The 14,987-nt window shown below is 44.8% G+C and overlaps 1 protein-coding gene across 1 annotated transcript; it reads left to right on the forward strand.

Moving 5' to 3' along the window:
• Nucleotides 1-1,257: 1,257 nt before the first annotated feature.
• LOC107226204 (transcription factor Sox-19b) lies at nucleotides 1,258-14,584 on the forward strand. The gene is made up of 5 exons (XM_015666937.2): nucleotides 1,258-1,785; nucleotides 2,483-2,748; nucleotides 5,696-5,890; nucleotides 10,549-10,706; nucleotides 12,883-14,584. Exons 1-5 carry the CDS (start codon nucleotides 1,781-1,783, stop codon nucleotides 13,414-13,416), a joined length of 1,158 nt encoding a protein of 385 aa, XP_015522423.1. The 5' UTR covers nucleotides 1,258-1,780; the 3' UTR covers nucleotides 13,417-14,584.
• The last annotated feature ends 403 nt before the right edge of the window (nucleotides 14,585-14,987 follow it).

The raw sequence follows: 14,987 nt of genomic DNA on the forward strand, positions 1-14,987 counted from the left end.
TTACCTCTGACGAACTTCCGATGCACGAAGAAAAAAACACCGAATTGACAGGTCGTATTGACATTTGATCGACTAGCCTGATCGAAGAACCGTGAAACAGCCCAGATTTGGAACAATCGCATTCAGTTAAAAAACGTAGGTGAATCTCGCCACTTTGGAATTAAAAAAATCGACAATGGGAAAAAGATAATCACTTAAGCTAAGAACACTCCGGATCCTGACGGGTGCTCGATTACTGAGCGATAGACCTGGACGCGAGTACAGCCTAAATCAAATATAAGGTTATTCGGAGAGTCGATATGCGAGGGACAGGCTAACCCCAAGATTATGATCGGGAAATCTGAAATAAGCCAGATCAGCTGGTTCATTATTGTTATACGAAAAATCAGATGCTTCTCATTCGATCATCTATGACTGTGGTGCACGGGAGGGAAAACTTTTGCACCAACAGCAAACTCGAGTATAGAAACCGTATTAGATTTGGGTAGTTAATCAAACTCAATAAATTTAATCAAGAATTGCAACCTTTGAGTAGTCCTCGCATTAAAGAGTGTTTCATAGCAGTTGGACAATCTTCTGCAGTTTGAGGATTCTTCTTGTTGTCGGTGTCGAAGAGGGCGAGACAACAAGGTCCATTTGGCGTCCATCCGATCGTAAAATGCAATACTGGCGGGTAACTAGATCTCTTCACGTCGTTCGACTGCAATCTCGGAGGGTTACAACCATTTCTTGCCTTCCCTCCCTTCTTCCTCAGCTTCTTCGTCTTCTTCGTCTTTTTCTTGTTCTGCTCTTCCTCCTCCCCTCCGAGTGCCGCATGCGTTACGCGTACAATCGGGTACGTATGTGTGGACCTGTTACTAGTTACCACTCCTCCTCCTATTTCTCCTCCTCCTCCTCCTCCTCCTCATCCTGATTGTGAGCGCTCCGTTCGCGTTAGCCTCTCCTCCCTTCTTGCCTAGCTACAACCGTTGTGCGCGCCCACAGCAACACGATACGACAATAGATTTTTACGCCGAAAAGGTAACGTGCGCCACATTTGTTACCGCATCTCTCTTTTTACTCGTCGTTCCTCCGCTGAGAGGTTAGGAGGTTCGAGAGCAGGCCGACCAATCGAGGTTAGCTTTCTCAAGCCCTCCGAGAGAAGGCCAAGCCCACTGCGCCGCGATTGGTTCAGGGCTTAAGCTGATGGTACGCAGGGAGGGAGAAAAACCGATAGTTGCTCCAAGGATCAACTCTTGGCCGACGGTTTACTACATTTCCGAGCACACCGTCTACGGAGAACTACCGTCGCTTCGTTGTGCGTTTATTCTGTTATTCGGAAGGAGAAAAAAATACACCTATTGCCGTATTACCGTATTACACGTACACCCCGACACCGGTATATTTGTACACATGTACAATATGTACAGCTTAGACTGCATTAGACGGTTATCTTTCACCGTCGACGCATTATTCGTATAGGACTGTCTCGAAATATCACGAGAATCAGCCCGCAGCGCGGTCGAGAGTTACGAGTTGAACGGATTGTGAACGTCTATTACAGTGATGCAGTGCGAATGGACACAGTGATTTTAGTTTTGGTGAATTTCTTAACATGTCATAATAGTTTAACCAGTGCAGACGATTATACGTTGGTTACTATTTTTCAGCGACATTCGTCTTTTCGCCCGATATTTCACTCCGATTTATTAAAAATTCATATAATTATTATCGAAGAAACTGTTTCAAAAACGGCTACAAAATTGAGCTCGATTTACACCAACGGGCTGCCGGCCATTTCATGAGGTAAGTCACCGACACTACGACGTTACTGTTTAACGTTAAATAAGTTTAAAGAAAGAAAAAACGAAAAAAAACGAGGGGGCAAACTTCCGGGCTGAGCTATTTAAACCGTGTGGAAAAAAAACAATTCAGAATTGAAAGATTTGAACAAGTGGACGAAAGAGATTGTGAATATTTTGATAAAACAATACCGGCGGTAACGCACCGATTTTCACTCGTACACTCGTCCGGGATTTCCGTCGGGTCTTTAGGAAATGGCATACAGCAGGGGTTCCCGCCGCCCCAAAGTCGCGTATCTATTAGTCCTCGTTGAATGACACTCGAGGGTTACGCTCGCAGGGTTAAAAAGACCCGAGGGTCGCCTAGCTGGGCGCAAAACGCGAGACGCGAGAAACCCCCTTGGGCCAAGGGCCGGGCATGGGGGATCCGTGAAGCCCCACGGAGCACCGCAGCCACTAGACGTTTTTTTAACGAACTCGAAGCCAGAAGTTTCCGCCTCGGATACTTATCCACTCCCTCGTTGATTACGTTAGTTTTCAAGCCTCGTGCCGCGCTGAGCCCGATACTGAATTGCGCAACGATATCCGAGCCTTGGCTCTCCTTGAAGAGAGGCCGTAAACGAACGAGCAATAAAAATTGGCGAATCGCACGTCAGGGGATTTGGCCCATGGGCTAATCGGGTCCGATTGTTTAATTGCAGGGCCGGCGGCGCGATGTGCGACGGAGCTTTCTCCGAGACGCTTCGTGGGATGCAGGGAATGTCGGGAGCTTCGCCTCCCGGCGGAGCCGGCGGTGGACCGATGGCAATTACCATGGGGAGCCCGATGAACGCGGCGAACAAGAAAATCCAGGAGGACCACATAAAGAGGCCGATGAACGCTTTCATGGTCTGGTCTCGGCTACAGCGGCGAAAGATCGCCCAGGAGAACCCGAAGATGCACAACAGCGAGATCTCCAAGAGGCTAGGTGAGACGCGAAGTAGAATTGAAAAAAAAAAAAATTAAACAAAAAACACCGAGACCTTTTTCCTCTTCCCTTCCTTCTACCCCCCCGGCTCGCCTGTCTTTCCGTTTGTCCCCACGAGTGTTGCTAATACGTAAAAAATTACCAGCACCTTCTTATAACATGTTCCTTGGATAATTCATTTTTGAGTGCCAACAAAAAAGCACCAGCCATATACCCACCGTCAGCATTATTCTTCGCGCATAACTACCCTCGAGCGTTGCAGGCATAGAGGCTTCGCAGGACCAGATCCGTGCCCAGAAAATTATGCGCACGCGTCCATGGATAAGCAAATAATGCTCTCCGGCATCGGGATCGAGACGCCCCTTATAGGATCCCGCAGGCACTGTCTCTGTGCCGGTGTTCGTAATGTCTCTTTCACGATGAGATCCTTTTTGAACGGCTCGTGAATTATTCATACGGGCAAATCGAGTCTTGCGCGATTCAACGGCCAAGCTGCAGATCCAGCCGAACGAAAATGATTGTTTCAGCAGTCTCTTCCTACGTCTTGGACTTCGCCTCCATCTTGCGAGTGGGTAATTAGGAATCGGAGAATATCGGGAGCGAACGGGGACGGCGGTATATAATAAGGAGTAGCGCGGTACTGACAACTGAAATCCTTCAATAATAGAATCGGGTTTAATCCAGCGTAAGAGAGAACGTCGGGTTCGTTCTCCGGTTCGCCAATTTCCAGGCCCCCAACTTTGTCGTCTGCTACCCCAGACCTAATGCCTAATACCTAATCGGTGAAACTCACCTTCCGGAACTAAACGACTAAAGCCAATGAATGCCCGAACATCCCCGTTCGTAACATCGATCCTAATTCTCCTTCTGTCTACCCCACCGTTTTTTCCTATTCCTCTTTTCCTTTTTTTTTCTTTCCTTATTTTACTCCCTTTTCATACGGCTACCGCTTTTTATAAACGAACTTGTAGCCGAAGCCCATTGTCACCTGGCGAAGGGAGGCAGAGGATTTTTTAGGGGGTAGAATTTTAACGGAGCCTTATCTTCGCAGGTTTTCAGGTTTCGGGAGCGTTTTCATCTTCGGCAAAAGACCCGCAGCTGTTCGCCGTTTCGTCTCGTACAAGGTTCGATCGTATTTGGTCTGAACTAGACTTTTTCACGTTCATTAATTAACAGGCTTTTGTACTTTTAAGCGATGTTAAATAAACGGCATTGTCGGCCGGCCAAAGTAGTGAAAAGCCGACGCCATTGTGCTTCTCGAGCTCCGCTACCTGACGAAAGCACGAAAACACGAAAGTTAGGCTTTGTGCAATGTACGAAGGCACGGTGTGCTATGTAACCACCACTAGTCTACTATTAGGCGACTACACACAAGCCCGTATGGATTCGCGTAGACATGTACGATTCGCTATGTATTGTAGGTACTACACCAACCACCTACCGCCAAGGGAAGCCGGAGTCTTTTGTTCTAAACAAATACCTAGGCGCTCTATTCAGCCGAGAAAACGCGTATTGATTGGATAAGCTAAAATATAAATAGAAGCCTTTCGACGTGGGAGTACGTAGGGAATTAAATCGAAGGTTTCCTCGTTATCGCCATCTTGATTATCCTGCCGCGAAGAATAATAGTTGTTTACAAAAAAGAAGGTCAGAACTTGAGTAATTCGTCATCACTGTCTCCCTGGAGCTTCGAATCGATCAAGGGATACATTTTCCAGTCCCGTAGGCCTATGTCAAAGATGCAGAATCTGTATGCTTAATGAACAGTACCACCATATTTTGAAAAGAGATATAAAAAATACGTATACATACATCAAGTTCAGTCAAACACTGCGTCCCCTACAGACGCTCCAAGTTGGAAGAAATATAAAAAAGAGAGTCATAAGTAGTGTCACAGATTGTGGATTCGGTATAGACCACACATTCGGTTTGACAGGGGAGGGACCCGAAGCGAGTGTGCAGGCCACTAGAAAGGAAAAAGTTGCGATACTACTTTGGAAGTTTGATGTACCAAAGTAAATAGCTATTTCCCGTGAATTGCGTCACTTGAAAATTAGACAGAAGTGTGGTAGGAATGAATGAAAGATAAAAATGAAGCACCGGTTGACTGACAAATCGTTTTTTGTACCAATTGAATGAAAGCCGTATACCCTCCTCGGCTGCATTACCATTCACAACGACAATGCCGTCTAGAAAACTCTTGACGTTTACGAAGCGGTTGCGCCGCTTCCCTCAAAACGCACTTTATTTCGCCTGAAAAGTCTCTCTTCGCGAAACACGTATTGGTAGGTAGGATAGAAGGTAAGGTGGAGGCTCACCCTTGTTGGGGGTATAAATTTGCAACGGGTTCCGAGCGTGTGGTTCGAGTGAACCGCGTTTGTCGCGCTAATGCGAGAACCGAGCGAATCAAAACCGACTGTATAAATTTGTTATGTAGCCGTTCCGTGTGCGTGTGGGGCGGCGAAATAGGCACACATCGGCAGTTAGATGGAAACGCCGGGTGAGTGAGTGTGTTGCGGGAAAACAGCGCAAACAGCGTCGCTAGCACCCCCTGCACGAGTTGGCGCACCCTGACGTATTGTCGCTCATTGTATGCCTACCTGGCGCAACTGCGAAGCTAGGAGTTGCTTGTTCTACAGTTATAAACCAAAGCGGTACCAAACAACCAACGAGCCAACCTACCGCTAGATGCCACCTCTCTGGCGGCTCTTTGTCCTTTGCGCCACAACAACTGGTAATTAATTCTTGACGAAACAATGGCCAACTGAACATGTTCGCCCTGTAGACGAACGCCACGGCACCATGGCACCGTGTAACACGGCATTGTCAAGAGTAGGTGCAGCTAGTTCGTAGTCAAGAGTCGAGTTCATGCGGCTCGTTCTTTGCCCGTTGCAGCCTCGCGAGTATATTTGCGCCTCGAACTCATTTCATGTTTTCTCATTTTTAGGGGCAGAATGGAAGCTTCTCACCGAAGACGAGAAACGCCCGTTCATCGACGAGGCCAAAAGGCTCCGGGCTATGCACATGAAGGAACATCCAGACTACAAATATCGACCCAGAAGAAAGCCGAAAACCCTCAGGAAGGAAGGCTACCCCTACAGCATCCCTTACCCAAGTGTACCAATGGACGCCCTCAGAGCTGGTGAGTCTTTTTCTTCGATTTCGAGTCTTTCACCTCGCGATCAAACTCAACTCAACTCAACCTGATCACCGCACTTCTCTACATTCGGTACAATGGTTCTTTTTTCGCCGGAGAAAGTTCACGTTCTGTGCAACGATTTACCGAAAAGTAGAAATATTTCCGAATACTCGCTGAAAACCGAATCCGCCTGACACTTAATTTTGCTCAATGTTTGAACTCCTCCATTTTCAATTCCAATTCAATCACAACTGTATAAGCTGCGCATATCCAACTGAATCTCAAAGCAAGAAGTCAATTCATAAGAACATCTTATTCCAGGTTAATGTGACACGTTCACCTCCAAGTATATTCAATGGTAGAAACGACGGTAGCTGTAACGTCTAGGTCGAATTGAAGTCTGCGTGTTTTTTAAAAGTAGAAACTTGTTAAAAGTCATTGGCATCGTTTTTCCTTTTTATACAAAGTCAGGTACCGAGATGAACGGTACTAAACGATTCATTAGAGGTTTTGCATTAGCGTATTAGAATGTTAAATGTGAAGTCAACCGCTTCCTTCTAAAATTGATCCTCGTAATAAAAAAACATGTTGCAAAAATGCAAATAAAACGAAACACAAAAGCAGCCAGAAAGATAGAAGGAGAGAGAAAAAACAAAAAAACATTAAGAACGAACGAAACGATCCGAAACATTTTCGACTGTTATCTTTTTCATTCTAAGCGGGATATAATTATTGTAGCTGATGGAAGTAGGAGCGAAAAAATGGTGCCAAATTAACCTGCATGAGGTACGTTGCAAACATAACGAACGTCGCAACGAGTGCTATAACTTACACGGTGTGCGTACTGCAGTTAATGCACTATATTCGCATTCTACGCACGCTTCGGACAACATGTTAGCAAAAAAAAAAATTTTCCGCGCGTGAAAAACGGAAGGCGATAACGAGTAGTGAGATAATACCGCGGAAAGAATATGATGCGTGGCTTAAGCTCAACGCGATCAACTTCTCACCCACGACTACAGTCGTCAATTTAGCCTGAGAGCGAGCGGTGATCTTGAGCGTTAATAAACCGTGCGTATCCGATGTTTAGCTTAGGTATGCGCATACGTGTGTACCTGCATGCAAACATTGTAGAAAGAGAGAAGCGAGGCCCGAGGCGGGCATAACACAACCGCCATATTTTTCAGTAATCCGAAATTTATCGAAAGAACGCGCCACACGGTTGACTTAAATGTTTACGACACGCGACTCGGCAACTCTCGCTGCAAGTGCGCCAAGTGTGTGGGACTCTCGGAATAAATTGGCAGATAACGTGAGAAGGCGATATCATCATCATCGCGTAGGTTAATACCTCTATACAAATATGTACAAACTTACGCACGTCAATCCTTGCCCCGCTCACGAGAAATCGTACCGAGAATTACTAACGAAATAAGGATAGGTCGTAACATTATACCAAAGTTCAAACTAAATTATCATACCAATACCTATGATATTCAATTATTACCATCTCACGGTCGATTCATACCACACGGACCTCGCACACTTTTCTGTACCTAAGACCTCCATGTTGAGAAAAGATTTAAACATTGTTATCAAAAATTGTAGCAAATTCCAAACACCGATCGTGCTTGCACAATTTTTTTCCCCCTTCTCTTCGTTGCAATCGTTTTATACGTGTGAATCGTTGAAGCCGGCGCATAAAATTATTTCGTGATTATTTTAAAGATATCGCGATGTAATACTTTCTGCCGAACGCAGGAATGTCTTCTAATATCATAATTTTCATTCGAAATTTATATTATAAAACTGTATTACACGCGATGAATCGGGTAAAGCCGGTATTCTACGGTTCAAGTTGGTCGATAATTTGTGCGTGGTAAAACAATCTAATAAATAATAATGCTCTGACAAATTTATGTTCGCATGTCGGGCGGCAATGAGCCTCCGGCCACGGGGCCAGCCCATCCCGGTAGGGCTGACTCCTCCTTGGAAATAAGGAGGATTAAGGTCGCCCCTCCTCTGGCTCTGTCGCAATAAACTTATCGGCCTTCCGGTTAGCTTTTAACGTTAGCGTTAACGTTTCGTTTCAAAATTCAAGCACAGGACCGCAGGCAGGAACTTTGTAAATAAGAAAATGAAAAAAAAATGTTTTACGATAATACGTTATACTATGCACACAAGGAACGATTGTTAATCTGTCAAAGGTCGGCAAGAAAAATGTGCTACCAGAAGTAAATGAAGAAACAAATTTCGACTTCTCTTACTCAACGAATTCTCCTGACGCGCGCAATGTTTATCCCACAATTAACGCGATGTTATCAAGGCAAGAGAGCTTATAGTTTGTCCAATGTTTCAGAAATAGAATGTTGATAGAAGTTTAATACGTCGACACGCCACTTCACAGGCTAAGAATTTTCCAAGTAATTTAATTTCCAACCTCGACGCGATATCGGATGAAATTTCATTCGTAATCGGTATTCCTCGACGGTTTTAATTATATTACCGCGCGCCTCCTCGTCCGAAATCGGTACGCGCAAGAAAGTCTTTTTTATCCCTTCTCGAGCGAACGAAAAGCAGACGTTTCTCGACACGTGGACGAGCACTTTTCTCTGGGCTAGAATTCGTCAATTGCAGCGGCGAGGAGAACTGGTAATGATAATTAAAAACACAAAGGAGCTCGGTTTTCCCCTGTATATCGGCATCGGTATTTTTAGCGCATAGAAATATTTGGCGATACTTGGTACAGCGGTATGCATTATACCTATTACTCTGCGTCGAACAAAAGAATCGGTTGATACTAATATACTGTGAGAGACGGAGGACAGGTGCCTTGTGTATAAGACGTGTGCTTGGATAGGCAAGGTGACATTTCTCGGGTTATTAAATACCGACAATGGAGAGTGCGGCACAATGCCGGTATATTTCAATCAAGCAAGCCTTAATAAGAAATCGCTTGTACATCTAACTGGGGAAACAAATTTAATTAAAATATATTTGTAGCTTCGTATACCGATATAATAACCCGCGCAGCCTCCTTTGCCAAACTTTTCTATTCAACCAGGGATAATGGTAACAAACCCCGTTGAATGGTTACCATTACCGCCCAATGTCACTCGAATGAGAAAATTTAAAAGATAATTACCGCCGTCAAGCTATTCACCGCGACAAACCAGCGGCGGAAAGCCAGTAGCGTTACGTTCTTTCTACTGTTTACCGAAACTTGAATCGCGCTGAAATTTGACAGGCAGCGGTGATGTGCGGAGACAGATATAGCAGCGTTAATTGCGAATAATATATCATCGGCTCCCAATGGCAAATCAATGACGCATAGCAATTGGCACTAATTCAATCGCTTTTCAAAACGATCGAGCTCCGCACACTTGTGAATAACATTTACATTCCGTTGTCGAGTGAGTAGCGAAAACAGACTTCATTTATTTTTTCATAATTAAAGAAATGAAAAGGCGAAAACTGAGCATGAACGGTGTTACATAAATATATGGTAATTTTTTGTACCATTACATTGCGTATTTCAAATCCGAATAGCTGCAGTCAACGTAGTTTTTACTAACGGTATAATTATATTCAAATTCATACGTTGAGAGAGAGCAAGCAAACAGAAGAAAGAAACTCGGAACTCCGGGACTCGAGTCTCTGTGAGGATTGAATTTTTCGCTTCACGGTGTCACTGATCATGGAATTATTATTGCCCGATGCCTGTAGTGTAAGATAGCTTAGAATTCATGTTACCTTCGATCTAATTCTTGTGACATTCCTTGAGAGAATTGACCGCCGGCGCATTGTCAAAAATATCGGTGATCCGTCATCGACGAAGGCGCGGAATGTCCGCAATGGAATTGCCGAACGAGACGCGGAATCGGGCGTTCCGTGAATTTTTTAGTTCGTACGTACGTACACGGTCCTCGTAGATAGGTACACTACTCGACGAATAAATTATCGGTTTACCTTTTCCTTTATTTTTCTTCATTCCTTCTTTCTTTCTACTTCACGTAGATTTTTACCCGCCTCGCGATCTCCGCCCGAGGATTCTTTGGCTAGCGCGTGAAGCTGTGTAGACGTCACTCAAGGCTCGTTTAGCTCCGTGTAAGAAGCAGGTAGATGCATACGTGTATAAGCACCTACGACCGAAGAACTCGGGGAACAGAGAATTAGAGAATGATTGGCGTCGAGTCCCGCGTCTCAAACTCGCGCACACGTACCGCGAGATTTATGATTGAGAGGCTCCACTCTTCTTCACTCTTTCTCTCTCTCTCTCTCTCTCTCTCTCTAAATCTTGCTGTTTTTGTCGAGGTTTAATCGACGCCCTTTCGATTACATACCGGCACTCTCTACCACCGTTAATAATTCTGACGAGAAACATTAGACGCCTGTTATTCCGGTGTCGCTTCGCGCTTTACCCTGCTTCGCACAGAGTCTAAGCGCCAAATTAATTCACACCAGGTCGAACCCTAGATCGGATCATCGTTTGAAAGATATATCGCCTCGTATTCGGCGGTTTGAATTTACTTATTAAATCAATTAAACTGTTTGCTCAATCGCTCACGTCATCCGTTATTTGTCTCTACTACGCGTTGGTACAAGTGCTTGGCTCTTTCGTTCCTGGATCGTGTGCAATGTATGTTTCTTTACCGTTTCAGGAATGGCCGGTGGTATGGGACAGGCGAGTATGGGGTCTTATTACGGCCCCGCAGCAGCTTACGGCACATTATCTGCCGCCAGTATGGCAGCCGCTGCAGCGGCTGCAGCCCAGCAATCCGCTGCCGCAATGTCTGCAGGTCTCTCGGCACCTGCACAGGTGAGTCTTACCCCGAATATGGGTTAAAAACGTCATCTCGTAGAACCAAACTATCGAGTGGACTTCTCGTCCGTCGAACGTACCCGTTTTCTTCTGCAAACCGGTACGTGAAACCAGTTTGGCTGCCGTAGGGTAGTTTTAACAAAGCGCTGGATTTCGACGCGCGTTGAGAATTTTTTTTCACATTATTAAACGGTCTTCGCGAGATAAAAATTTTTTCGCACAGGTCCCGTCTGTTTTTTTCTTCTTACAGTAAATCAAGATCGGCAAGTTCGGTTCAGGCAAGGGTCGCGATACTTCAACTAATTGTACGAGAATCGAGAAGTTCTTTGACTGCTTGTACGATGTACGAAAAATTATAAATCGTACGTCGGTTGGCGCGTATTGTAAGTAACGTAGGAATTGTTGCAAAGAAAAAAAAATATTTATCTTCCTCGTAGCCTCGGTTCTCTTTTCGATTTTGCTCGGATGCCGGACTACCGGATAATACATGTGGAACAAGTTTTTTTTAAACGCCCGGGTACGAAAGCACATCTCCATCATTTTGCTGGATGTCGTTTTTATAACTACAGAATCTAAATGTTACATGCATCGAATGCCTTAGTCATCGACGCGGCGTGACGTGTTGAATAATCGCCGTTAACGTTTTGCGAGTACAAAAGAGACGTGTAGTTATATGTATGCATAAGTGTCGTAGAGTGAAAAAGCTGTTAAATGTTACAAATATCGGAAGGTTGAGAAGTCATTCTATACGAGGCGATGACAGGTGTACGACACAGGTGTTGCCTGCCTATTTTCGCACGGTCGTTTGTCGCGACTTCGGTTTTGCTTTTTAATTTTCGCATTTCGAGCCGCACGTCGCATCGCGTCGAGATCCTCGTAAACCTGGATATATGTGATTTTTCAAGCCGGTCAGTTTCGGACTGCGATTTTGGTATGCGCAGCGTTTCTCGGACGGTTCCGATGCCAAAAAAAGAACCTAGGTTATACTGTACGCCTAGCGAGGAGAAGCCCGGGACCGGGTCTCGTAATCGATTACAGAACGGCGAAGAAGGAGCCTTACTCGGAGTTTGGAGGATGCCGTCGCGTTTTATATTTTAATACGGCGTGGTACCTACACGTTTGTTGTAAATCAAGAGGACAAAGCGGCTTAACAAACCGACAAAGGTTTCGCTAGCTCGGGCGAATCGCTGAATTAGAGACAGGCTTCAAAATCTTGGTGAAACTTTTTTATTTCTTTGATTACTTTTTTCATTTTCATTTTTATTTTATTTATTTATTTATTTATTTTTTTATGCATTTCTTTTTCCTCACATTCGCAGTCCGTGTCGAACAACGAATAAGAAAGATTGACAAACATTTTTATTTTTCGTCTTATTTATATCAGTAGGCCTCTTTCCTAGCATATTTCTGAAAACGTCTTTGAAATCCCTTCGTTCGATGTATTCCGATTCTACTATTCCTCGTCTCAGATAATTTTCACCACACGTACGACGGTTTTCAAGCCCATTTCAAGTTACTCTTTTTATCTGGGCCCCCGAGTGCGAGGGATAAGAAAAATCGATAAGAAGAAGGGGAACAGAAGAAATAGAAAATATAAAGATAAATTCTATTGAATCGATTACAAAAGGGCCCGAGGCGTGAATCCGTTTCATTATATCCGCACGATCCTCGGAGGGACTTGAATGGCGTTGGTAACCATCGTTTTAACGACCGATTATAATTAACGGCATGACCAAACCGCTTCGGTAGCAAGTTGTACATATACATACATAAATGAATGTACACCTTCAACTCTGTATCCCAGCATGGGGGTCGGTTCAATTATCGAGGTGAAAGGTGCGCGAAGCTGCTGCCGCCGGTGCTGGTGGTGCAGAAGAGGCGACGGATTACTTCTCGGGCCTTCCGGGCATTCGGCAGGGTCTTTTTTACTCGGTACAAATTGCTCCCTTTACCCGTGTATTATGCGTACGTCTCAATCTCTCGTCGGCAAATCGGTGAAATTAACCATAAAAAAAGAATTAACCGTATCATAAGCTCGCGAGAAGCGCGGTAACGAATGTCGGTGAAAAAGTTCGTTTCGAAAAAACGAAATGGAAATTGAATATCGTAAAGACTGGTTTATAACCGGAGAAGGAAACGTGATTTCACCCTCCTTCCCTTCCCGATGTTCCAGGTGGTCAGCTCTATGGACGCCATGAAGTATTCGATGGAGGCCGACAAATACAGAGCCGCCTACATGCCGCCGAGCACACTGACGATGAGCATGTACTCGGACCCGAAGTACCTCGACTCCAGTCCAAAATCATACCTGGATCGGGGCTACCTTGACTCGGCAATGACAAAAGCTTACTTCGAGTCCTCGAAAATGTACATGGACCAGAAGTCGATGAGCGGCGTCGAATACAACAGGCCGAGCTACGAGCCGAACAAGCTTTACGAGGAGTCGAGCCCTGGGGGGCCGGGAAGATCGCCGGCGGAGTCGCCCGACATGAGCAAGCAGACCGGCGGCGAGAGAACCGAGCAGGGCTCGTCCAGCGCCAGCTCGACCTCGACTTCCTCCGCGGCGAGTCCCGGCGGCCTGAACAGCTACTATCCGGGATCGAGGCAGCCGGGGCTGCTGCCCCCGCAGATGGGACAGTACCCTGGTTACCAGGTGCCCCCCGCACCGGGAAACGACTTTCCGCGACCGCTGGCGGTCATCTTCTGACCCGACAGAGTCTAGCCCGTGTATTGGTGAGGAGTGAGAGGCGACGCGAGGTTGTCGCTCTCTGCGGAATCCCGCTTCTAACGGCGACGAGTCGGCGATTTAATAATCATCGTTTCTCACATCCGCGAGGGGATTCCGCGTGGAATTGTTGGAAATTGTACATATATTACGCGGGCGCGACACGCGCGACACGCGAGAACACTAATTACTACACCTATTACGCTAGGATAGATTTCTTGCTTGTAAATAGCCGATCGGTTTGTATTACACACGTAGGCGATTCCGTATTTCCCTGCTCTTGGTTGCGAAGAACCAGTAACTGCACAAATTTTAAGTATGCAATAGACGTATACGTTTACCAGGGGGGCTTCGGCCCCCTGCGAGTTTCGCGCGCCAACCCTCATTTTCGAGTTTTCACGGACACTTCGTCGTTATATACAAATTTTAAATATACAATACATGTATACAGGCGTACACAGACGCGCGCGCGCACATATATGTATGAATATAGCTTTGTATTTAATCAACGGGACCCGAGGTCCTAATCTGTAAATAGATGTTGAGTAGTTGAAGTATCAAATTGACGGATTCACCGATGGAAATTATGTAAGGGAAAATGAGACGGAAACGGAATCGAAGTAGAAGGCAGTGAAGGGAAAAAATTAGGAAACCGGTGATTTGATTTAAATTTTGAATAAGTATGTATTCTAAAGACACTTCAAGGTGCGTCTTGCTCTGCATAAAAAGAATAATCGAACAAGATTCTACATATGCCTGATACCAATATCGGTATTGCCGAGCGAGTAATACAAAAATTGTCTCTGCGTTTATCGGATAAGAAATAAAATGTTTGAAACCTGTTCGTAACAATCGCGAAAATGCAGCAATTTGCGCAGGGCATTTCCTCGAATCATTGAAGATAAAAAAAATTAACTAAACCACTTTCGGCTAAGAATTGAGTGGTATTAATTAATAGCCGAAAGGGTTGAGCAGACCGCATGTACAGTGTATAACCTTTATATATATATATATATATAAATCATTAACTCTTAACGATTATTATCAAGTATTTCATGACTAATTAAAACAAATTTAGCCTATAAATATTGAGCTGTAAGTGAAAATGAGAATAAAACAAGACGAATAAACGACAGAATTACACAGTAAAGTTTGAATTTAAAGAATTTTTCGTTGCCTTATTCATATTTTGCACGCACCACGCTGAACTTTCAAACCCAATTGTACGATCGCGATCACGAATAGCGATATTAAGACTGAACGAGAAGGAAAACCATGTATGAATGAGTCGAAACTGTGACCACGAAATGTGAAAACAGATACGTTCCCACAAGGAGAAGAGAGGCGGCGAGAGAAAAAACTGGATTAAAAAAAAAATAGTAAATAACCGTCTACCTACCTTAAATCCGGGAGATTTTCATTTTGAAATAAAACCAAATGCTTCTCCGGTGCGACGTTGCGAGTATAATAGGGAATTCTAAATTCTATTCATCTCTTTATGAAACAGGAACAGCTGTAACCTTTTTCGGCATTGTATGGAATTTGAGATATTC

Source organism: Neodiprion lecontei, chromosome 2 (genome assembly GCF_021901455.1).
Source record: "Neodiprion lecontei isolate iyNeoLeco1 chromosome 2, iyNeoLeco1.1, whole genome shotgun sequence".
Lineage (NCBI taxonomy): Eukaryota > Metazoa > Arthropoda > Insecta > Hymenoptera > Diprionidae > Neodiprion > Neodiprion lecontei.

Coding starts and splice junctions, on each gene's coding strand:
- LOC107226204 (XM_015666937.2), top strand. Junction 2,749..5,695: donor CGAGATCTCCAAGAGGCTAG/GTGAGACGCGAA, acceptor TCTCATTTTTAG/GGGCAGAATGGAAGCTTCTC. Junction 5,891..10,548: donor AATGGACGCCCTCAGAGCTG/GTGAGTCTTTTT, acceptor TTACCGTTTCAG/GAATGGCCGGTGGTATGGGA.